This window comes from Dipodomys merriami, unplaced genomic scaffold (assembly GCF_024711535.1).
Source record: "Dipodomys merriami isolate MVZ:Mamm:240054 unplaced genomic scaffold, mDipMer1.0.p SCAF_5, whole genome shotgun sequence".
Classification (NCBI taxonomy): Eukaryota; Metazoa; Chordata; class Mammalia; order Rodentia; family Heteromyidae; genus Dipodomys; species Dipodomys merriami.
Window position 1 is genome coordinate 33808436 of NW_027206068.1, and position 24771 is coordinate 33833206.

Genomic DNA, 24771 nt, shown 5'->3' on the forward strand with positions numbered 1-24771 from the left:
GATAATGTAATGGTGCAACATGCTATGAGTTATTAGCAAACAGGCTCTTAATACTGGAACCACTCAAGAATAATTATGCGACTGCCAATATTTTATAATAAGCAGTTCTGGAGTGTACTTCTAGAATGTAGTACTGGAAATCTAAAATATCAGTTAATTCCTTTTAAAAAGTGACTCCAGAATGATATAAAAGATCCAGCAAATCTTAATCTCTGATTACCACATGAGTGGCTAAGGTTTAGCCACTTATATTTTCTACTTTTCTGGGTCTTATTAGACACATCTGCTAAAGCTAGTTATGAAATAGTAATTCAATAGATACTCAGATCAGAAGAATAAAAATTACCCACAACAATGAAGTGTGAATCAATGTACATAAAAATATAACAAGTATAACTCTAGGCATAACACTACTGCTAATCACTGAAAGAGAATCAACTCTACCTGGCGTTCTGGACAACCATGACTTGACTGCATTGATTCCAGGAGTGAGAGTGAGGGACAACAGGAAAGTAGGAAAGACAGGAAGAAAAATGTTAGGAACAGAAATAAGGAAAGAAATACGATATTAACACTTAGAGCAGCTATTTCATAATGTATAAATGACATGAGGCAGGAAAAAACCATTTGAAATACATTGAAAAAAATACCTTACGATTATAATCTATTAAGAGTAATTTAATGAAAGAACTAAGTATTGAATAGGAGTAGCATAATAGCTGTTACTGAGGCAAATCTCACTCATATATCATTGGAGAAACTTTGCAAGGACAGTGTAGGTGAGACATTCTCTCTCCATTTCCTGTTACTTTTTCCACAATGAACTGACTTATTCATATTACCTGCCCATCTGTTCTGGTTACAAGCATTTGCAACATGAAAACATGTTGCATATAAATAAAAGGTAGATATTCTTATGCAGTATAAAATATGAGACTGCAGAATATCATTAGAGGATAAAAAATGATAAAGCTTTATTTCCATTCATTCACTAAAAATACAAGTTAGGGACAATACTTGACAGTGATTCGCCCTTCCCCAATATTTTATTAAGTAACACTAAAGGTCTAATGACTGAAGTAGATAGCAAAATAAAATGTGGCTTGTTGTTACCTTTTTTAATACTCATCTGAAAAGACATAGACAAACTCTATAGACAATTATGCAAATGTAGAATTTAATTATTATGAAAGACAAGATTCTCTGAGGCTATAGAACTATTTGAATAATCTCCATAAAATTAGTGAAGGTTTGAGAAACTGTTTAATAAATTAAAGCTAGCACAACAGTATCGATAATTCTCGGTTCCAAATGGAATTACTGGGGAGGATAAAATTAAAGTTTATACTCAATTTGACATAGTACCTGACAATTTCAAATCACTGAGTGTGATTTGATTTGATTTCTCTGACAAACTAGAAATGATGATATGCCTACATTAACACTCTCAATATCAGCAAGAAAACTGAATTTCAGTGAAATTGGTGATCTGTCCATGATGATAATATAGCTTAGGAACAGAATTAAATGCACTGTATAACTAATTTGGATCCTACTCAAATACAGCAATTACAGTCAGAGAAACATAATTTCTATGGCTTCAATGCTTTTAAATTTGTTGAGGGTTGTTACGTCACCCAGAAAATAGTTCAGGTGAGTGCACCATGTGTATCTAAAAAGAATTTACTTTGGATGGGAAGTATGTTAATTAAGGCTTCAAACTAGCTATATGAACAACAGTGTGAAGCCAAATTAAAGGAATTAGGAAATCATTTGCAAAATTTTTAATTATTATGGCGACACATGGTGTGACTAGATTTGAGTCTTTATCTTACACAAATGTAAACAAAAACATTGGCACTAACAGTTACAATAGCTGAGATGTACTTTAAAATAGTGTGGGCGGATGGAGTTGATGAGGTAGAGGCTAGTATGACTGGCCCCAACTGATGACAGCTGCTGCTGAGCTGGGGTGTGTGATGGTTCATATAGTGCTCTCTGCTTCTGAACCTTCTCCCCACCCAACACCCCCAAAACAACATTTAAATAATCACTCTTTTTATTAAGGAAACAAACAAACAACAACAAAATAATACCTCCAAATTACCAATTTAGGTTACTTTTTATTTTATCTCCATTATTTGATTGCTTGTTGTTTCATTATGCTAATTTAGCATAAATTAGTCAGATAACTATATGATTTGTGGAGGCCAAATCCTCATTTTTAAAACCATCTTTAATATGAATTATCCAGAACATACATTATATACATTACTTATTCAAAAATTAGGAATCTCCAAGAGCAATTTATTATTTATTAATTTTAGTTGGTGCCAAGCATGTAAAATACATGCTCTACTACTAAGGTACATCTCACGTCCTGAGTATATATTTTACATCAATAATTTACACATAAAACAAGACATTCAAAAGACATTTACCATTTATTTACCAAAGTCAGTCTTTTAAACGCTATTCTTATTTACTAGTGTTTTTTAAACATTGATTGAAAAGTATGTTGATAAATAGCAATACATAAGAATACACTGAAGGAACACCAAAGTAATAGATCATAAACATACACTACAAAGATAGTCAGTAACTGAACACTGTTTTCTTCAAATGAATTGGGGAATATAAGTTAATTCTTTAAATTCTTCCATAGTTTCTTAACAGACTGCATCAAGTGACCAGTCATCACAGGACTGGCTCCCAGATTGGAAATGCTGATTTGCTCTCATTGAGTCTGTTTTTATTATGATGACTGCTCTTCCCAGAATCCTTGAAGACACTGCCTTATCTACTAATGAGAATAAATAATCATGACTGGGAGAAAACTAAAGTAAAGGTAATAAACTCAAGGTGAGGCTTTGAAATTGGAGACTGTTTCTATAATTAATTACTGCACTATTGGTAAAATAGGTAAAATAAATAAAAATAAATAGTTATATATGTGTACATTTTGTGTACATGCTTTAATTCTCCAGTTGTAAGTGCTTTCTCCATTTTATTAGTATATTATTTAAACAAGGGGCTGTAATACATAGAAGACATTGCTTCTTTACTTACCCTCTTCCAGGAAGAAGGTACACTTTAACAAAGGGGTCAGAATACCCATTGTTGTCTCGAGGAACAAGGTTTCTTGCTTGGAGAATATGTATTATGAGATTTCCAAGATCATAGTTGATTTGAAGCTTTAGAGGATAGAGAATAATGTCATTAACTTTAAAAAGAGATATCATGAATTATCATTCATTTTCTTGGGACAGGAGATCAAATCGAAGGCCTAGCTCCTGCTAGGCTAGTGCACCACCCCATAGCTATAATGCCAGCCCATCATTCAATATTTTATTAGTGTTTCTTTTTAAATCCTATAAGAAGCATTTATCCCTTTTCATTTTATTTGTAATTTAACAGAATAATGAAATGTCAAATTTAATTGGGAAGCCTGAGGCACATTTTCATTTCTAGTAAATATGCTGTTCATTTTTTAAATAGTATAAAGTCTTGGGCTATCTAAAGTTTATTTATAAGGAAAAGCATAGCATACATGATAATTACCTTTTTACATTGAATTTCTATTCATAGAAAAATTACACATGACACTAGTGTTCTTTATTAGAAACAGCACAATTTTAAAATAAATAAGTGGACCATTTATTACAAAATGTCATTTGGAGTTCATTAAATAAGTAGCGTTAGATAGAAGAGTTATATAAAGATAAATATGTCAGTGCTAAAACAGTAAGAATTTTTTTAAATTGTGTACGTAGCTTCTATTTCCATGTCAACTTTTCTTACAGAATGGGACTTGGGACATATAACCTTACTTCTTAATTTTAGAAGCTGAGAAAGAAGGAAGAATCATGTCTCAGAGGTTCTGTTTATTTATTTATTTATTTATTTATTTATTTTACTCAGTCATTGGAATTTATTTCAGTTTTGAATTTGAGTTCTGTTCAAGTGGTTTTGGTTTGATTTATATGTAATAGAGTGATGCTATTTTTCACTATAACTTATTGCAGTTTCAGTACTTTAAGAGACATTATCAAGATCTTCAGGGGGTAGTCTAGTAAAAGTTTTATCATGCTGATTTCCTCTTTGCCGTTGCAAAATTTAAGCCAGGCTAGACATTTTACATGGCTATGTGAATGACATCTGGCTACTTAATCTATGTGGGTGAAAGTGATTAATAGCATTTCTAGAACTGGTACATATAAACTTTCCATGATAACCTGAGATGCTGTGTGTGAACAGTATCAGCTCTATTGTAAAAACTTCATAGGTCCATATTGGCTGCTGTACACTTGTCATTGAAAAGTGATTTACAATGGACATATATTTTTCTTCAAATATACACCTATCTGTCTGTCTGTCTATTTGAGAAATCAGAATAATGCAAAACAATGATGTTAACTAATTTGCCTATTTTTACTTGTTGGTGCCTATTGCAGTGCTACGAGCTTAGTGCATGCTACACTCCAGGCTCTACCACTGAGCTACAGGATAGGGTCCTTCATAATTTGCCTATTTTTTTTAATTGAAAGGTTGTTTCCATATCATATAGAATAAGTTATAGTTCTTCTGGATGGTTACTTTAAAAGTGTAGTTATCAAATAATGGAAACAGAAATATCTCTATTTTAAAGGAGAATTCCATAAATAAAAATACTACCATATTTTTTAGAATCTGTGTATATATTAAAAATAGGATAGCACAGGTGAGTCAAACCTTTGCTTAAGTTTCATTTCACATAATTTTAACCTGGTGATGTTTCCTGGCAGAAAATGAATCTTTAATTACCTGACTTAATCATCGAAAATTCAGAAAAGCATATAGTTGATCTTTCACTATGATAAGAGCATTGTGAGCAACAAAGCAAAGAACCCTAAACGAAGATGAGGAGTGGAGGTTTAGATCCCTATGGTTCAAAAGGGAACTGAAATACAGATTAGGAAATACATCACAATTAATGTCACGGATATCTGCAGCAGCTTCTATATTTTCTCTTAAGGAGAACTCTTTCATTATATTTTCTTCTCTTTGGTCTTAGATTTCCAGTTCAAATGCTGAAGCACAAAGTCTTTTTTTTTTTAACTGAAATACAAACTTGCACTCTACACTGAGAATGCTCGCCGACATTTGCTCTGAATGGACTTAGAGAACATCTGGAGTGGCCCAGGGCTTAGTTCTGAAAGAGAATACCATGCCTGTTCCCAGCAGTCCTTAATCACTACATTCCAATTGCGAGCAGATCGAGGGGTGGCTTCATTACCAATAAAGCTGGGCTAAAAATATTAGAATAATATCTCCAGGGTTAAGAAGAATAGTGTGAGGGTAAATCTCAACTTCAGCAAGACACCTAACTGGTCAAGGGAGAGACAAAGAAAATAAAAGTGTAAACAGCAGCAACATAACCACCAACCAAAAGAACAAAGAAATGGAAACACGTAGAAAACACTGTTAAGTGAAGTAAGCCAGACCCAAAATAAAGAGGTTGCATGGCTTCCCTCATGTGGGGGAGCTAGAATGTGCCTACAGATCTGTAAATAAACATACCAGGTGGTATAAAAGCAGTTATAAATGAATTAACTAAAGTATAAGAGATTGTATGAACATCTCATATAGTGTAATTCTTTAGAAAGACTAAGTCAAAGCCCAACAAAATAAGTACCAGGAAATGGGTACTTGGAGGGGAGAGGGTAGGGCCAAGGGGAGAGGGGTAGATGAATGGAGGGATAAGGGGGGGAGGAGAATGCAAGCAAGAATTTATTGTATATACCACAGAAAGGATAAGACTAAGAGGAGGGGTAGGTGGACGTGACGTGAAGATGTTGAAGGGGTGACACAGATCAAGATGAATTGTATATATAAACTGCTTTGTCAAATGATAGAGAATTCATTAGCCTAAAAATTAACAGAAGTGAAGGAAGAGGAGGTTTGGGAGTGGTGAGTGAGAATGTTGAAAGGGGTGGCATTGATCAAGATGCACTCTATTCATAAACTGCTTTGGTGAATGGCAACTCCTCTGTACAATTACTTACTGATAATACAAAATATTTAAAAAAAAAAACTAAAATAATGCCCCGTCTAAAAATAAAACAGAATAAGGGAGTTTAATGTTTCCTTTGTTGCTTGTGAAATGACAAAAGACAGGTCTGGTAGCAATGCTTCCTGTACGTGGGGAACAGCAGTAACAGCCAGATGTGGACGCTGGTAATCAGGCTGAGTACTAACATAACAGTTCCTTCTTGGTAATATGCTCACATTCTGTGCTTCTCCATTTGCTCACCTGCATACCACCTCTGCTTTCATCAGTACGCACCCAGGTAATTAATCACTTTCAATGATGTTTTGGTCTTTGTGTCCTCCCCTTTATAATCTTTCCTTGTAGGCTACTGTCATATTAGGTTTTATTACAATTTTTTTCTATTAGACTTTCTCTTATCCAAAATTTTCAGTCATCATTTTGTATTACGTTAGATCTAATATCTCTATTTTTGTAACTAAGATTCTCTCAATTCAGTTTCAATCTCTCTCTCAAAAATTATCTTATTCTTTTTCTCTGTGAATACTTTTCCTTGTATATATTCTTCCAGAATACACATTCCTTTTTGTAAACTCTTTAAATGAGTTAATAACTCTATTATCCTTGGAGAAGTTGTTTGTGAATGTTTTCTCTAGATTGTGTTGGGCATATAGCTAAGATTGTTTACCTTATCTGATACTATCTTCAACTAGATTGTTTACATTGTGTTCTTTCTTTCTAGGTGGCAGTTTCTATTTACCCTAATTGACTTGTTATTATTACCTAAAGCACCATTTTTCTAGTGTTTTTTTTTTTTAAATTTTATTTTATTTGTGAACATACTGTACAGAGGGGTTACAATTACATGGGCAGGATAATGCATACATTTCTTAACAAGCATTGCAGCCTCCTCCTTTGTTTACCCTTCACCTCCCTTCCCAGCCTCCCCCTCACCCAATCCTTCCTCCCTCCCCCCCCTCCCCGCTCCTCCCCCACCGACATTGTAAAGCTCCTTTTTGACATGACAATTTGTACTTCTCATTGTTGCAACAGGTCCACCTGAATCCTTAAATGACTTGTTTTTCCCCATCTCCTCCATAAGTTATACCCACATTAAGATCTATCTGTCTATCTATTTCTCTATGTATCTAAAGTCACAGTAGTAACTCATGAAAAGAAAAAAAGAAAGGAAAGTATTAGATACCATCTACTTTGTTCCAAAATACTTCAATAAGTACTCAGCACTTGAAGCACAAAACATTCTGGCCCTGCTAACACATCAAGGACATTTCAAAGTATAAAATGCCACAGCTATGGTTGGATTTCCTGCTACCTGTATTTATATTAATATATCAGGCTACAAAATTGCATTTCCCTTTATAGTTTGGTGTGTAATAATACGATAGATTTTAATAGTTTGTTTACAATTTGAAAGACCAGTAACAAACACAGCCATAAGAAAAGGTAAATTGTTGACACTGTACAAATACCTGAATTTCTCCCGTAATTGGATGAGAGACAACCTTTGTGGCATCTGTAGGCTGTAACAGTAGAGACCATACATTACATTAGTAGGTTAACTATTCAAAGAACTTTTCATTTCAAAATTTTTTGCAATTAATTTCTACCTGGTCACTGCTGTTAAAAAAGAAAAAGTTCTGGGTTCTAGGGGACAATAAGGCAAGTGTAACTAAAAACAATATATCTCACAAAATCTTTAAAAGAGAGGATTTTTAAATTTTCAAGAATAAATGATGGTTAGATACTCTAAGGACTCTCAGTTGATCATTACCCAGTATACACTGAACTCAAAAGATTACACTGTAACTGGCAACTGTTAGCAATTTCAATCAAAAGCATAAAATAAGAAGATAAAATGTTTAATAGGTATGTTCTAAATATGTAAATATGTAATTACTCTCATTATAATTTTTTAAAAATAGCTTTAGTTTATTATTGTGCTATATGATTTAACATTTAGTTAATTACATACCTAATAAATAAAAAAAGTAAAATTCTCTAAATTATGTTGAAAATATGTGAAATATTTAGATAGGTTACAATCCTGATACTTAGGCTTTAATGCTTACTATATTGATGGGTCAAAATTATAAATTTCATTTGTTTATTCTTTTAGGAAAAATGTTTCAAGGAACTCTATCTGCTAAATGTTGCATATAATGAGGGGGAAAAGATGTACAGATGATATTCTCTTCTCAAGAATACTGACACTTAATGATTATAATTTTCCACTGAAGAATTGAACATATATATGCATTTTAATGTTACTGTCAATACATTAATCTCTATACACTGTTCACTAGATTATATTGCTCAATAGATTATATTGTTCAATAGATTATACTGCAAACCACTGAGGTAATTTTAAATATTCTAGTAGTCATGCTAAAAATAAACATTGAAACTAATTTTAATAACATATTTTACATAATGCAATTCATCCCAAATAATACCATTTACCATGACATAAATATGGAAATTGTAATGAAATATATTTTCTCTTATATCTCATATTAAGTCCTATGTTTCACTCTACAACATAACTCAAGTGGAATTGGCCACAGATGGCTTGCATCTGCTCTTTTAGACCGTAGAGTACTAGGTTTCTTGCTTTAACAAAATAATCTAGAACTCCATAGGTCCAAATTCTTGGCAAAGATCAGAATTACTGAAGATCACAAATTTCTTAATGTTTTTCCAATTTAACTGTTTTCATTTTACCTAGAAAGTTCACATATTACAATAAATCTAGTTTGTACAGTTACAGTGCAAAAGATTCTCAAGTGTGCTATTATTGTGGAAAACATTGAATGATGGACTTAAGGGAATAGAGAAAATAAAAAAAGATTCTTAATTCTCATGTAGTGCATAACTCAACAAAGAAAGTCCAACCTCTTTCTGAAGAGGTAATTTTAAATATTCTATGAATTTTCAATATTTAAAGATACAAATGGTTTTACGACTATTGGAGGTAGAAGAAAGAATAATTTCTTGATGTTAGAAAAAGATGACAATGTGTAATGACTTTATGGAGGTTGCTTTGTATCATTCTCCTTTCATTTTTACTGAAAGCCATCATTACCTCCTTATTACCTGCAGATGGTAGTGGAAAGGCCAGGTATAACCTGTAATTTTTCCCATTTTCAGGCTTCTAGGATTCTACTCACTCCCATATCTTGAGTAGTTCTATGCTTTAGACACATTATTTTCTGTTTTTATGATTTTTGTTTTTTTTCTGGTTGGACTCTTTGCTTGAAATATTGTTTCCTTGTCTCCTTTTATAAAATTCAGTTAGTTAAACATCAGCTTTTCTAACCTTGCTCTCTCAAGGACCCTCAATCTACTTCTTAATGACTTTCAACGTTACACCTTCACTGAATTTGCCTGATCATTCTTCATTTGTAATTAGATAAGAACTTCTTTAATTTCACGAGACATCATACCTTGTATTTGAAAAAGGACACAAACCTAATGCTGTACACAGAAGAAAGTTCAGATGCATGCAAACGCTAAGAAAGTAAGCAGGAAACATGAAGCATCAGACAAATATTTTATAATTATCAAAATATTTTGAGACTTGAAAATACATAAATTTAATGTTATATAGTCAGAAGAGGAAAATGTCTTGTTGTTATTGTATAGTAATCATTCTGATTTGCGGTGGTCACAAAAGAATTTATGTAAATAAAATGATACTTCATTTCCTATCTGGTATGATTGAAGAGCCAGAAATGAGGTAACTCAGTCATCACACTGACCACTTTTTACCTTGCTGCTGCTGCTGCTACTGCTATGTTTTTTTTTGCTCACTGAGGGAGACCCTGGTTGTCCTGGGCTGGGAACAGAGCTGGATCCTGCTGATGTGGGGCCCGAATGAACATGGGATCCTTTTTCCATCACCGATGACAACACCAGAGGCGACTGCTGTAGCGAAACCTTTTGGAGCTCGGCAGCCAACTGCTTTGGATCAACTCCTGGGGATTTCGCCTTGTCCACTACAATCAAATGACATTTGAAAGATTTACAAATTTCTCTGTTTCAGAGATACTTCATACCATGGAGCCTCGTGAGGTTCTAGGGGGCAATGGCAAAATATTGCTTATAAACTAAAACTACCTTCGGTGTTAAATTGATGTTTATTTATGCATCTATTTCAGAGGAAATATGGGTGGCCCAGAGAGAACGGTATAATGATGAATTACAGAGGGACACTGAAGTTTCAGTTACATCTTCAGAAAATTATTAATGTTCCATAGAGCACTGCATGAATGATACAATATCCTGTTTTGTTTACTGGAACTTGACTGAATGATCAGCCATTTTTCTTGCTCTGTTCAAGGGGAATATTTCAGAGTATATTTAATTTTAGCACATTTATAGATGCTAAAATCCCGATAGTAATTAATTTATTCTATTTATGGAAGTAACACAGACTTTACAACTGTCAGTGTAACATAGGAATAAATCAATAAAAATTAAAGGAAATTATTTCAGTCTTACATTTTATCTAAAAATACATATTTTGTTAGCTAAGAAAGAGCTAAATGATTTTTTAAAACTTATTATAAGATGACAAACAAAACCTTCAAAACACATTTATAAGGTCAAAGATATACCTCAGGAATAGAGTATTTTCTTCATGCAAAACACCCTGGTTTCAATCTCTAACAATTAATAATAGTTATGTTGAAAATACATGAGTACTAAATCAAAGATCAAAGACAAATGAATTTCACAAGATTAATTTTTATTTAAATGTGATCTTATGCAGCAATGGCTTACTTCATATGAAATTATTATCAAGCCTAACATGCATATATGCCCCTCAAGAGCTTATATATATATATATATATATATATATATATATATAAAGTCAAGTAAGTCAGGCCCAAAGAAACATAGGTCCCATGGTTTCCCTTATTTGCGATAATCAGTACATGTGTAGGATAAGTAGAAAAGGTCAAAAGCTATGTACATATGACCATATAAGATGTTGTTAAGCGAAATGAACCCCAAGATAGGGACACAAATATTTTGGTCTTCCTTGCTATTGTTTCTAACATATTTCTAATGTACCATGTGATTTTTTTTTTGTTTCTTTGCATGCTCCTCCCCCACAGTATAACCCTTGTATTCAGTGTATTTGATGTCAGTGCCCTGTATCTTGTATATATACTTCTCTAATTCAGGGAGGGGAAGGGCAAAAACAGAATGCTTAAATAGGGATACAGGTTGACCCATTGTAACAATGAGATGTACAAGACAATATGCTGAAAATGAACTTTACAACTTTGGTTGGGGGATGGGGTGAGGAGGTTTGGAGGTGTTGGGGAGGTGGGAGGGAAGGGATGGTAGGGGAATAAAAGGAGGAGGTAATAATGCTGGATAGGAAAAGTTCTCATTACCTTACTCATGTAACATTAACCCCTCTGTACAGTACTTTTACAATAAAAAACGTACAAAAATCTATCCATAATGTTTTTTGTATGCATGTGTATTTTCATCTACTTCTACAAGAATTCCTGTATTTGTTTCTTCATAGTATAAAGCAGATTGTTTCAACTTACCAGGCTTTGGTGGCTCATGGAGTTCCAGGTGCTGGGGGTTTTCAGAATCAGATAGCATGTTGAGATCCCTAAAAATTAAGACAAAACATTAAGTAAGAAAGTGAAGGAGACTGAGACAAAAGGCTCTTCTTTTTTCCCCCTCCAACTACCTAGTTTTGTTTTTCTTTTCAGTAGGTAAATGAGAAGTGGTTCATGATAGAAAGCAACCCAAAAGCATGCTCACCCTTCTAGTCCACTAGATATACATATACATATATGCAATGCTGTTAAAATCAAAGCAGATATAAGTGATTCTTTAAGGTGAAATCTTTATGGGTTAAATATAAGATCATTTTGAAATACCATAAATATCCATGATCTAAACAGGTCAGGTTTTCATCTAAATGAAGCATGTTTCAATAGAAAGCTACACAGGAGAGCTATCGACATCATCAGAAACTAAATTAGTGGGATTCTCTCTATGCTTTAGACATTGATTCAGAACACAAGAAATCTATAAATCGTGTATTCACTTTGTTTTCTAATTACTGAAAATCTTTCTTACTGGCAAAGGTTCCACCTTAACAATTTTAAATTAAAAGAGCCATGAATTGCCAAAAAATGGAAACAGAAAGATGGGGAAAAACTCACAGTCTTACACATATTTCTGCTTCCCCACTTTGCTGACTAATGATACTCTGTACTTCTTCATATGTCTTAGAAGTTAAAGGGATTCCATTCCATTCCAATACTTGCATCCCTAAAAAAGACAAATTCAAATATAATATTCAAACATGTGCTCTTTCTGCTGAGTCCACAGGGCACAGCTTACATTTCTCTGTATTTAAAAGCCAACATAGCACACCAATGCAGATATCAGTTCAAAATTCTCTGCAATCTGACCTAAAAAACTTACCCAAACACATGAATATATATAAAACAACATGCAAAATTCTGCTTTTGGATACATAGTAAATATTAACAAACACATGCATTCTGTTCACATTGCTATAAAAAACATTATTGAATGTATATTGTCCACACCAACGTTGTAAACATAAAAAAACACAAACAAACAAACAAACAAGTAATTTTAACCACCAGTATATTTTTCCCCTTTAGGAAGCAACATACCAGAATGGCATAAATCATCTATATTCCTAGTGGTATAAGTAATCTGGTGATTTCCTCCTGAAATGCTTTTCAGAAACAAGTGTACTTTGCCTTTGTCTAGATAAAAACACGCTGATCTATTTCTTTTTTCTGAATTAAATGACAGATACTCCCAATGAGAATAGCAGGAACCATACAGCAGGGGGCAGCTGTATGGGTCTGTGACCTGTGCAGTAATATAAGGCCCTGGACTCAGAAGGTCCTAGGCTTGCTATAAATCTTTGTGGGTGCTATCTTGAAACTTTTAATAATGTTTGAACAAAACCCCACATTTTCATTTCACACTGAGTTCATTCACCTATAAAGATATCTCATCCTCTGTATTTAAAATGAAAGTAGTACCATTGCATCCAGTTTTTGGGGGTTGTCAGTTTGTGAATTGTCAAAATAGTGTAGAGTACTTATTTGATGTAACTGTCATGGTCTTAATATAACCTGGAAATATCTTGATAAAATCTCCAACATGGTGGCAACATATGTGTGAATGTTGTCAGCTTTGCCTGAGAAAAATGTCTGGATGCAACCACGATTCAGATGAATGTAATAATTGTTGAGCAATTAGGGTTTTAAAAAAGCCCCACACTATGTTATAAGCTTCACATTATGTAAAATTCTGCACTGTTCACTACTGGAGACAGGGAGAGATTATGTTGTTAAAAGTTTTCATAATTATGGTAAATGTTAGAAAACATATTACCAGTTGCAATCAAGTAAGGAAAATGCTTTTAAAATATAAAGAAAGAAGTCCATAGATGGGCTCACAGTAACACAAACAAAAAAAATGACTTTTCTATAACTTACTCCCAGAAAACTTTATCTTCCGATGGGCCTTAGGTTTATTTCAACAATCCCAGCTGTTGTATACATAAAAATAAGAAAATTATGTAAAAGACAATGACAATACCACTAAATAAAAATCTGCCACAATGAAAGAAAAAAAATAAGGGACATATTATAAGTCAGGAGAAAAAAAACATAGACATAAAAACAGATAATTTTGGATTAAACAAATGAATGCTGTTGTAGTTCAGAAATTTCATGGTCACAATTGGCAATAGCATATTCTGTGAAAAGTCACACTCTGTACAGTATCTTTACAATAAAAAATTTAAAAAACAAAAAAACAAATGTATTCATTGCTTTACTTATGTAACTGTACTCACTCCCCTGCTCATCACCTTTTCAATTAAAAAATTAGATTCATAAAATAAAAATAAAATAGATCCTTGAAAGTTAATATGTTGGAGAAAATGTCTAGTGTCTGAGGCATTATAGGAAAATTAACTCATTACTAATCTTATTCAGTAATGAATCTTATTTATTGAAAATATTAATCTAATTCTCCAAAGGTCCTTTTCTTATGGGCTTAAATAAGAGAAGTTCATCCTGGACATCATTAAATTGAAATCAAGTTGCAAAAAAAAAAGATTGTGGTACCTCATTATACTTTCCTGCTGCTTATGCTGAGGCACACTAGCAGAAAGACTATTATTTCAACACAGTTAAATAATACATTTTCCTTTCTACTTTCCTATAAATCCTGTAGAAACCAGTGTTAATAGTGAATTGAATATATCATTCGATATTTTTACATAAAATGTTTTTGGAAGTCTGAGAATTAAATATTATGTGATTTTTTTTAAGACTGTCATTTGATAGCCCACATCAAGCATGAAGTACAAAAACACTATACAACATATCCCTTCATGATAAAAATGAAGAAAATAAAAAAGGAAGACAAATAAAACACATCGATAAACATCAATATAATAAGCCAATAGCTAACATTATAAAGAATGGGAAGAGATCAAAACTTCTCTCTTAGAGCTGAAGTATAATAAGGATGCCCACAATTAATATTTTATTGCAACGTAGTTCTGAAAGTCCAAGCTAGGGAAATCAGGCAAGAGAAAAATATAAAGGGCATCTATGTTGGAAAAGGGAGAGTCAAATTCTCACTTGAAATTGACATGCTCTTATAAATTGAAAATCACAAAGACTAAAAAAAACCATTAGGATTTATACATACATTCAACAGCACTGAACATTTAAAATCGACATGCAAAAAGTCAGCATCATTGCTATATGCCAACAAAATATTATCTGAAAAAGAAATCATGAAATCAATTCCATTTACAGTAGCTCTAAAACATTCAGGAATGAACTTACTTAAATGAGAGAGATCTTGAGAATGAAAATTGCAAGATATTTGTAAAAGTAATTTACAAGTTTACAAAAGTAAAATATCTTACGCTCATGGATTTATAAAACCAATGTTGTCAAAATAGTCTTGCTATCCACAGACCTGAAACAATCACTATCATAATAACAATGACAATCTTCACAGAACTAGAGAAAACAATCCTAAAACATCTATCAAAGCACAAAAAACTCCTGAATAACCCAAACCATTTTGGGCAAAAGAACAAAGCAGGAGGCATTACACCACCCAACTTTAAAATATTTGAAATATATCTATTAATTGTAAAATTCTATGTTGATGTACAACACATGCAAACAATTTTGCAAATATATTCTATGGATGGAATATAAAATAATACTTTATCAGTTATTAATTTGAATGTAAGTATTTTCATTTGCAAAACAGTATTTTATATTATGTGAAAAGATTTCCTCGAAGGTCACATACATGAATGTTCTTTACTTTTTATACACATTCATTCATATTTTCCTTGTATTTACATTTATAAGATGTAAGTTAAACATAAGTTTTTCAATTTGGAGAGTGTAAAAATGATTTTTTAGTCATATTCACAGAGACTAACTATTATAATAGCCTTTAATAGAAAAGCTAAGACTTGCAGAATTTTTACCAAATGTGCAATACTTAAGATTTGTTGTTCAAAATCTCAAGCTTAATATACTATTAACAACAGCAACAATAACAAACCACCATCAAGTAATTCTAGAACTTAAAAAAAGCTAATGTAATTTCATGTACGCTTTCCTAATTTCTACAATTAATTTGTCCTGGGGCTTAGGCTCAGGGCTTGTGTGCTGTTCCTGAGCTCTTTAGCTCAAGCTAATTATCCACCACTTGAGACACAGCTCTACTTTTGGCTTTTTGTTGGTTAACTGGATAAGAGTCTCATAGACTTCCTTGCCTGGGTTTGCTTCAAATCACAATCCTCAGATCTCAGCCTCCTGTGTAGATAAGATTACAGGCATGAGCAACTGGTACCAGGCCAATTCATTAATTTTGAATGTTCCTCAAATTGGCAAAGCCATTCTTATCTTTATAATGTCAAAATTCCATACTAATAATACTTCATTTGTGCTTAATATTTACCATTACATCAACAGCATCTCAGTTATTAAAATTATTCAATTAACAGTTGAAATATTACAAGTTACTACAAATTCAAATATCTATATATATATATCATACTAAAAAGCTCATGACTTAAATTCATCTTATTCTTTCAACTGGTTCCACAATATTTGCTATGTGCATAGCATTACACACTTCATAATCTTTCCATGTGTCTTATATTTCCTGTTGTTATAAAAACTATATAGTACTAGAAAAAATAGAAATATTTTGACACTTAGTAACATAAAGGTAATTCACAGAGGAGAAAGTTCAAAATGGTTACAACTGTACCAAGAAAAGCACTATTCATTAGTAATGAGGACATGTAAACTAAAACAAAAATTATATATTGTCTAACTTTTATCTTATTGAGAAAAATGTGAGAGCCATAAATGCCACCTGTTGACCAGATGTGTATCAGTAGACCTTGATTTCATTATGGGTGATTATTTTTGGTAGGCATTCCCTGACGTGAAAATAGTATGACCGAGAAAGGATAAGAAAATAAACCAACCACATATTTATGATTTACAGATGTGTAATTATCGTAATGAGAATGCAGCCTTTCTTGGGTGCAATGTGGCAGAAAGTAGTTAAATTAATGAATGCATGTGTAGAAGTCCTCTTCCTGAGTATGCAATTGTATAAAGAAACATAGCAGTGGGAGTGTTGTAAATGCTAATGACAGAAATACTTGGCAGAAGTTGGAAGAAATAGACCATACCATGTGTTAAACACTAGAAGGCAGATTTGTCTGCAAATCTGTGACAGGTAAAAACAAGTGAGAATTCAGATCTAATCTATAGGGCAATGCTGCTTGTATGGACTTAAATGGCACATAAGGTAACACCATGCATTTTAGAAAAATTAACACGCAACATATAAATTATAATGTCTGCCATAGAGGTGGAGAAGAGAATAGGAAAAGGAAGTAAAGAATGAGTTAATAAATGAATACATGAACATAGCATCTTTGCTAGAATTCTTAAGATTAATGTGCTACTAAAGGGAATTTAATGTGGAGAAATTCCAGAAAGCAAAACAAATGTGTAAACCTAATTAACTGTAATAAAACAAATAACCATATAATTTTTATAATTAGCTTACATATTTCCACATAAACATTATTAGCCAGAGTATATATTAATTTCAAAAATGTAAACAATGTGTCTCAGGTGTCTTGTATAAAGAAGTCATAGTCAGTTGCAAAAAAAAAAAAGAGCTGAACTAAACAGCCATTTTAAACAATAAAACAAATAATTTTTCATTCTAAGTTTTTTTTTGGCAGTGCTGGGGACTGAATTTAGGGTCTTGCACTTGAAAGGCAGACACTCTACTACTTGAGCCACATCTCCAACCTTTTTTGTGTGTGTTGGTTATTTTAGAAGTAGGGCTTTATGCCCCTCTATCATGAGCTGTGATCCTCATACTCCCAAACAAACAAATTATATAACAAGCCACTCCATGTGAAGTGCCAATATTCTCTTTGAAATATCACAGAAATTTAGCCAATAATCAACTTTGGTTTGATACATGTTCAATGAATAAAAATGAGTACTTAATAAGTTGAATTCCATTCAAAAAGTTCTTTCTCCTTTAATAAACATAAACCAGTTTTATATAGTCTCAATCAATAGTATAGTCAATTATTTTGGTCATGTGGCTAGAAATCCTGAGTGCCCCCCTCCATTTATGTGTTCTGGACTAGTGCCCTAACACTTTGCCACAGCTCTACCTCCAGTTTTTAGGTAGTTAGTTGGATATACGAGTCTCATTTACTTTCCTGCCCAGGCTGACTTCAAACCGGTATCCTCAGATCTCAGCCTCCTGAGTGACTAGGATTACAGGCATGAGCCACCAGTACCTGGCGGCTTACAGTCGATTGTACATCCTACAAAATTGTTTTTCCATTGAAAAACAAGATTGTCTAAGAAAACAGTGTAACAGGATATCAATCAACTAATATAGAACAAAAATTATTTTCACTCCAGATTGCTAAATTTTAAGTAGAGAAATAAATTTTCTAACTCATAAGCAAACATAATTAGAACTTTAAAAGATAATGAAAATATTGTTCTAGATAGATTATATACACAATGTCCGATGTGTATGACATCTGATAAGGAGCCTTTTAGTTTCATTTTTGCTTATGCCTATGGCATTTCTGAAGACCACCACCATATTGCATTTAAAACAAAAACCACAAAGTTATTTTTCCTACTTTATATCATTTTTACCTTCATATCAATACAGGAAATAGATACAAAGGGAATATCCCTATTTTTATAGATAAGAACCTCCATTACAGAGACCACACTTAGCGGTACGTCAGTCGGACTAATCTATTGCCTAAATTCAGCAATATTGTCATTATAAAGGTCTGTTAAATGTTTAAGTTATGCAGAATATCTTTTTCTAAAATTTTAACTATTTTCATAGCTAATGTCTTAGATTTGATCATATAATCAATAAAAATATGCTTAGGTAAACCCAAACTCATCACATAAAACCCATAGATGTTTAGTAACTGTGTGTTAAAGGGAACCCGATTCTTGTGATGACTTTTCCTATACAGGCCAAGGAAACATGCGCCAATGTTCTCAAGAAGTTAGTGATAGTGATGCAGGTGGATGTGAATCTAGGGAGTGGGAATGATGGATGAAATGATCAGCTCATGTTGAGAAAGACCTGGCAGGAAATATTATACTCAGACTAATTCAAGGTAGTTTCCCCATACTTCAACCATTATTTTTATCATGATGATTTTAATCACTACTTTATTTACTTCAATCATGATTTTAATCATGATGTTCATATGCCTTTCTCAGCCTGTGTTGGTCCGAACCTCATCAAGTCAGTGTTAGTTTTGTTTATCTTTTCTCCTTATCTTGTGGATACTTTTATTGCCACACACAACACTTCTAAATTCATTAATGTAATTATCTTTACTGCTGTTCTGGGGCTTTCTGTATTCATAGTACAGGTGTTTCCTAAATGAAAGAATAAAATCAGACAGAATGGAAGTTGGGAGGCAGATTAAGAAGATAGGAAATCTGAACATCAATTGATTTTACGTTTTTACATTGGATGCAATTTTCATAAAATGCTATCATGGTGAAAAACGGGGTTGCTGAGAATGAATTCTACAAATCAATACAGTTTTTAAATCCATTTTCACAGTTCATCAATGCAAACTCTCTAACCTGTATGAAATATTGAGAGATTTTATTTATATTTGTTTTCCTCAAATCCTTTAGGTGATAGAAATTGGAGCATAATTTCCAAGAAAGAAATACTACACGGTGATTTTTCCTAATAAACATTAAAACACATGGCTCTTGGCCATGATTTGTCTAAATCAGATGTGAAGAGCTAATAACAAGACTAAAATATTGAATTGCTGCCTGGAAACACACACAAAAATAGGCATTTAGGGGTAGGGTTCCTATTAAAGAATAAGTATTTATTGTGTTAGTTGAAAATAACATACAATACTTGGAAGCCAAATACACTGCAAATTTGTTATGCTATGTACAGTTTTTAAATTGTTGGGATGATTTGACTTACTAAATGTGTAAACAATGTGTGGGCACAAATGTCTCACCATACTGGGGTCATTTTCATTGAGCAGAGATTGAACATATATATGTACATAATAATAACAATTTCTTGCTTCCTTCTGGAATCCTTCTTTGCTCTGAATAGCTCAATATCAATGATGGGTTATTTCCACAATTTCCTACTACATTCCTTTCTTCTACGTTTAACTGCTTTCAACTTATTTTTTGATGTACACATATATTTAATCAAAATACATCATACTGAATACCAAAATTACAATTAGTACATGTGAATCAAAATTTTATTAAATGTATATGAAATGAGTTTGTTTTAATTTGATCATTACACATTATATAGTACCATACTGTCATCTTATGTCAAACAAATATGTACAATTGATTTTTAAACATATTTTTATTATCTTTATGCAATTGTCTGAAAGCATTGCCATTTACTAAGCAGTTCATGAATACAGTGCATGCTGATTAATATCACCTCTTTCATCATTTACCACTTCCATCAATTTTCTTAATTTTGTAACATATATTGCATTTTTTGACTGTATTCTTCCTTTCTCTCTTCCTTCCCCTTGATTCCATCCCCCTTTCAAGTATCCATTTCCTTTATTCTGTTGGACTGTTAATCAGCAGAAAGCAATTTTATTTCCACATCATCCTGTTTGTTTCATGTCAGTGACTTCTCCACTCATATTAGTAGAAGCTGAAAATTTTACAATGGCCTACGAGATTCAACCTGTTACTTTTTTACTCTAACACTTGTTATCCTCTCTCATATGTTCAATTATTTCCACCCACATAATCTTCTTGCTTGTCTTGTATTGGCTTAATTAATATCAGTCACCTACACTAAAACAGGTAAGCTATAAGTACTTAAAAATATTCAGGAACTAGTATTCATGTGTAGGGACCATCCTCATGAGATAGGCTTTGGAGAAACAAGGAAGTGAACATTTCTTCATAGGTTTCATTGGTCTGAGAGATGATAACTTGGGCACACCCATAGGCCTGAATAACACTGTTTTAAACTTTTGATTCTTCTATTTTTCATTCATTTGTTAAGAATTTTGAATCTACATTTATTTTTTATCACTCTATTCCTACTATAGCTCAAAACAAATTTCTAAAAATTTAAAATTCTTTTTCTTTCTTTTTTTTTTAATTGTGAAAATACCATACAGAGGGATTACAATTGCATGAGCAAGGTAATGAGTACATTTCTTATCAAGCATTATTGACTCCTCCTTTGTTTCCCCTTCCCATCCGTTCCCATCTCCGGTCCTCCCTGCCCCGCCACCCCCGACCCTGCGCCAAAGTTGTAAAGTTAGCTTTTCAACATAACGTCTTGTACATCTAAGTAGATACATGACTTTGCATTTTGAATCTATTAAATAGATATGACTATATATAAAGGAAAATCTTCCTTCACAATAACCCACACATTCAATATTGCACAATCTATTCTCATGAAAACTGGCAAGCTCATTTTATTTTATTTTTTTGCTTATGTGGTGCTAAGGAATCGAACCCAGGGCCTCAGGCATGCAAGGCAAGCACTCTACCTATGAGCCACCTTCCCAGCCCCTGGCAAGCTCATTTTAGAACTTATATGCAAGATCAATTATCCCCAGTTGTCACTGAATTTGATTTTGGTACCCTGGTACTGTATATAGGGAAGAGAAGGGGAAAAGAAGGGGAAACAACAGAATGGTGAGAAAAAGGATGGGGTAGGGGAATCCAATGCAACAGCAACATTCACAAGACAGTATGTTGGAAATGATCTGTAAAACTTGGGGAGGGGGGTGGAGAGGAAAAGTTGGAAAAAACGAGGGAAGGGGTAACAAGTTTGACACATATAAGCCACATATAAATGAAAATGTATACAGATATACATACTAATATGCATATATATTACACACTAGTCAGACTAATGTTGCACAAAAATTAATTCTTCATAATGAAGAGGAAAAGAAAACTGGATATAACATTCTAATCTATACTAGAGAGAATCTAGAAATAAGTTATATGATTGTATAATTCTGTGATTATAAAACACTTTAGAATATAGCTTTAAAATTTTAGCAGAATGTATGGAACAATATCTCTAAGATTTCATAGGAAAAATTAAATAATGCATCATGTTTATAAAACAAAATAGAAACAAAATGACACATTTGACTGTAATAAAACTATACCTTCTTTCAAAGAAAAGGCTGAATCTAAAGGAAAATATCTAAGACTAGTAAAGTTTTAGTGCCTACATGCTTGCCACACAAACCTAGAACAGATAAAAATTGCCTTAAAATCCATAAAAAATGCAGTCTAGTTAATATAGAAAAAGAGATTAGGAAAATTAAAATGGGAAAAACTGAAAAGTTAATAAAATTTCTAAAATATTATTATACTGAGTACTATGACTGGGAAAAATGTTGAAACAGTAGGCTATCATTCCATCTTAGAATTGAAAAAATAAATACAGAGAAAGAGAAACAAAGAGGTAAAGAATCAAGAACAGTAATTTTCATCAATGAATGTACCTAACACTTTGTAGAACCTTTTGATGAGCCACATATCTTCCTACCCATTTAATAGAACTTATAGTCATTATAACTCAGAAATCTGACTTCCAATGTAGAAGAAACTCAGCCTAACTGCACAAGGACATTAGTTTGCAAAACTACATATCTCCTTGTTTGAAATGGTGAAACAAACTGCAAATAATCCAGCTGTTTAAATTAAACTATAGCAGAGACATGGAGTTACATAGTAGTTGAATAATACAAATTTCTCCAGTACTTAAAATAAATACTTAATGTACCTTTAGGTAGTGTCAAAAACTCCTTGTTATTAAAAACAAGGGTGGAACACAACAACACGCACAGATGCACATTCTTTATATAAAATTTTGTAAACAAGTAAGACAAATTACTGTATGGTTGTGGACCCCTATAAAACACTGTAAAGAAAAGCAAGCAGAACTGTCATACTGAAAATTAAGTCTAGGGTTTTATTCAGGGGTTTGGAATCGGATCATGAAAGAAAAGGTAACTATAGCAGGAGGTTTTAGCTGATTTAGCCTCCTAATAGGTTCTTATTTCTTTTAAAAATACAAAGTAAACAGTTCTGAGACCTCAGAAGGAAAAGGGAATGTTTTGTGGGCCATTTTTTTTGTGTGTGGAAGTTTTAAGTTATTAGTTTTTAAAAATCAGTACTTTTTAATGGAAACAATATGACCAAAAATCTGTCACAGAATTCTGAGACCCATTAAAACAAAGTTTAATGAGAAAAAAATGCAAAGTAAATATGGCCGAATGTTAAGACAACCACACAGTATGTTGGGTGGAGGACTGTTGGCTATAATATTCTCTAAAGGTTTTCTGCATTCTCAAATATTTGCAGTAAAATTTCCAGGTAAGTGCCTGATTAAATGTAGGAATGCATACACACAAGAGATGCTAAGGAGGAGTGTCCCCTCCCCCATGCCCTTTCCAGTCTGAGATTAAATCATAGAAATCAGATGCTGGGCTGGGCATTTGAAAGGGTTAGATGAGGACAAAGTAGGGAAATGCTGTGTAAACCTTGCAAGGAGATTTCCCTGATTGGTGAGAAGTTTAGAGACTATGGAAAATCATGGCTGCTTTTAATGCACTTGTAAACATCAATCTCTGACTTTCTGTGGTTATTGCAAAACGAGAAATTCAACCACTGAACTGTTTCAGTAGAAATTTTTAAGATTGAGGGCAAAATACACTCACCATTTAAGTGCAAATGAATCAGAAACAGATGTGTCAGAACGCAAATAATTTCACACAGTACTATTTTAAGTTGAGATTTTAACTGCAAGTTTAAAACCCTTCTATTTTGTTCTTTTTGCAAAATACATCTCAACCACAGAGGAGACTCAGTTTATCGGGCTAAAGAAGAACTAGTTGAGAAAATTTTCCTTCTTATTTTCTACCACTGCAGGGTAAGATGGTGCTGCATTTTCCCTACTGGGCATCCCCTTACTCCACTCATCAGTAATAAGCCCATTTGTTTAGTAATTGGTATTTACATTAACAACAAGAATAAGAGTCACTTTGGTATTTAAATTAACAACAAGAATAGTTAAGGACTCACTAAGGTTACACTGGTAATCCCACCTACTTGGGAGATAAAAATTAGGAGGATTGCAGTTAACAAAATTTTGCTGATGCACTATCATAACAACATGCTGGGTTTGGTGGTGTGCCTTAATCATACTGGGTAAGCAAAAGAAATAAATAGGAAGATCTCAGTCCAGACTGTCAGGGGAAAAAACATGAAACTCTATCAAAACATAACTAAGTCATAAAAGGCTGGGGTCATGCCTCCAGTGATGGCATGCCTGCATAACAAGGGAGTTGAAGACTTGGTACTTTGGGGCTGGAAAGGTGGCTCAGTGGTAGAGTGCTAGCCTTGCATGACTAAGGCCCTGGGTTCGATTCCTCAGCACCACATAAGCAGTAAAAAAAAAGCTGGAAGTGGCACTGTGGCTCAAGTGGTAGAGTGCTAGCCTTGAGCTGAAGAGCTGAGGGACAGCTCAGAGTTCAGGCCCCACAAACTGACCCCCCCAAAAAAAAATTTAAAAAAAGACTTGGTACTTCAACAACAACAAAAACACTAGGAAGAAAAAACAAATTTAGAGTACATTTGTGTACGTTTTTCAGCTGTCAAGGTCAAAGTTGTAATGTTGTGATAGTACTCCCAGAGAAAACAATGACCACTTTGCACATTTTTTTCCTCAAAAGTTAATAAAAATGTTCTATTGATAAGTAGTGTTGATGATGTCATAAGCACAGGGTACTGTTTAAGGACAGTAGAGTCTAACTACTATTTTAGTATGTTTAAATTTTTACTATTTTACATGTTTAAATATTTAAAATGCTTAAACGTTTTCATTACATTCTAGTATACTTTTAGATATTTGAATTTTTCAGGGAAATACTGGTAACAAAGAACAGGAAAAAATATCATATATCACTTAAAACTGTTAACATAACTGATCATGCCAAACTTTTTATACTCTAAGTCTCAAAATGTTAAAATGTTAATCCTAAAACAAATAGCACT

At 33.0% G+C, this 24771-nt stretch overlaps 1 protein-coding gene across 5 annotated transcripts in view; it reads right to left on the reverse strand.

Moving 5' to 3' along the window:
- Nucleotides 1–24771, reverse strand: part of Pclo (piccolo presynaptic cytomatrix protein) — a 295748-nt gene that overhangs the window by 73543 nt on the left and 197434 nt on the right. For 4 of the 5 annotated variants that reach the window (XM_069996365.1, XM_069996364.1, XM_069996366.1 and 1 more), the window contains exons 11-16: nt 12247–12355; nt 11617–11684; nt 9818–10044; nt 7519–7569; nt 3070–3194; nt 445–471 (exon numbers count right to left, since the gene is read on the reverse strand). In XM_069996365.1, coding sequence (XP_069852466.1) covers nt 445–471; nt 3070–3194; nt 7519–7569; nt 9818–10044; nt 11617–11684; nt 12247–12355 — 607 coding nt within the window. Of the gene's footprint in view, nt 1–444; nt 472–3069; nt 3195–7518; nt 7570–9817; nt 10045–11616; nt 11685–12246; nt 12356–24771 lie in introns of those variants that run through there. The other variant, XM_069996368.1, reaches the window with a different exon arrangement.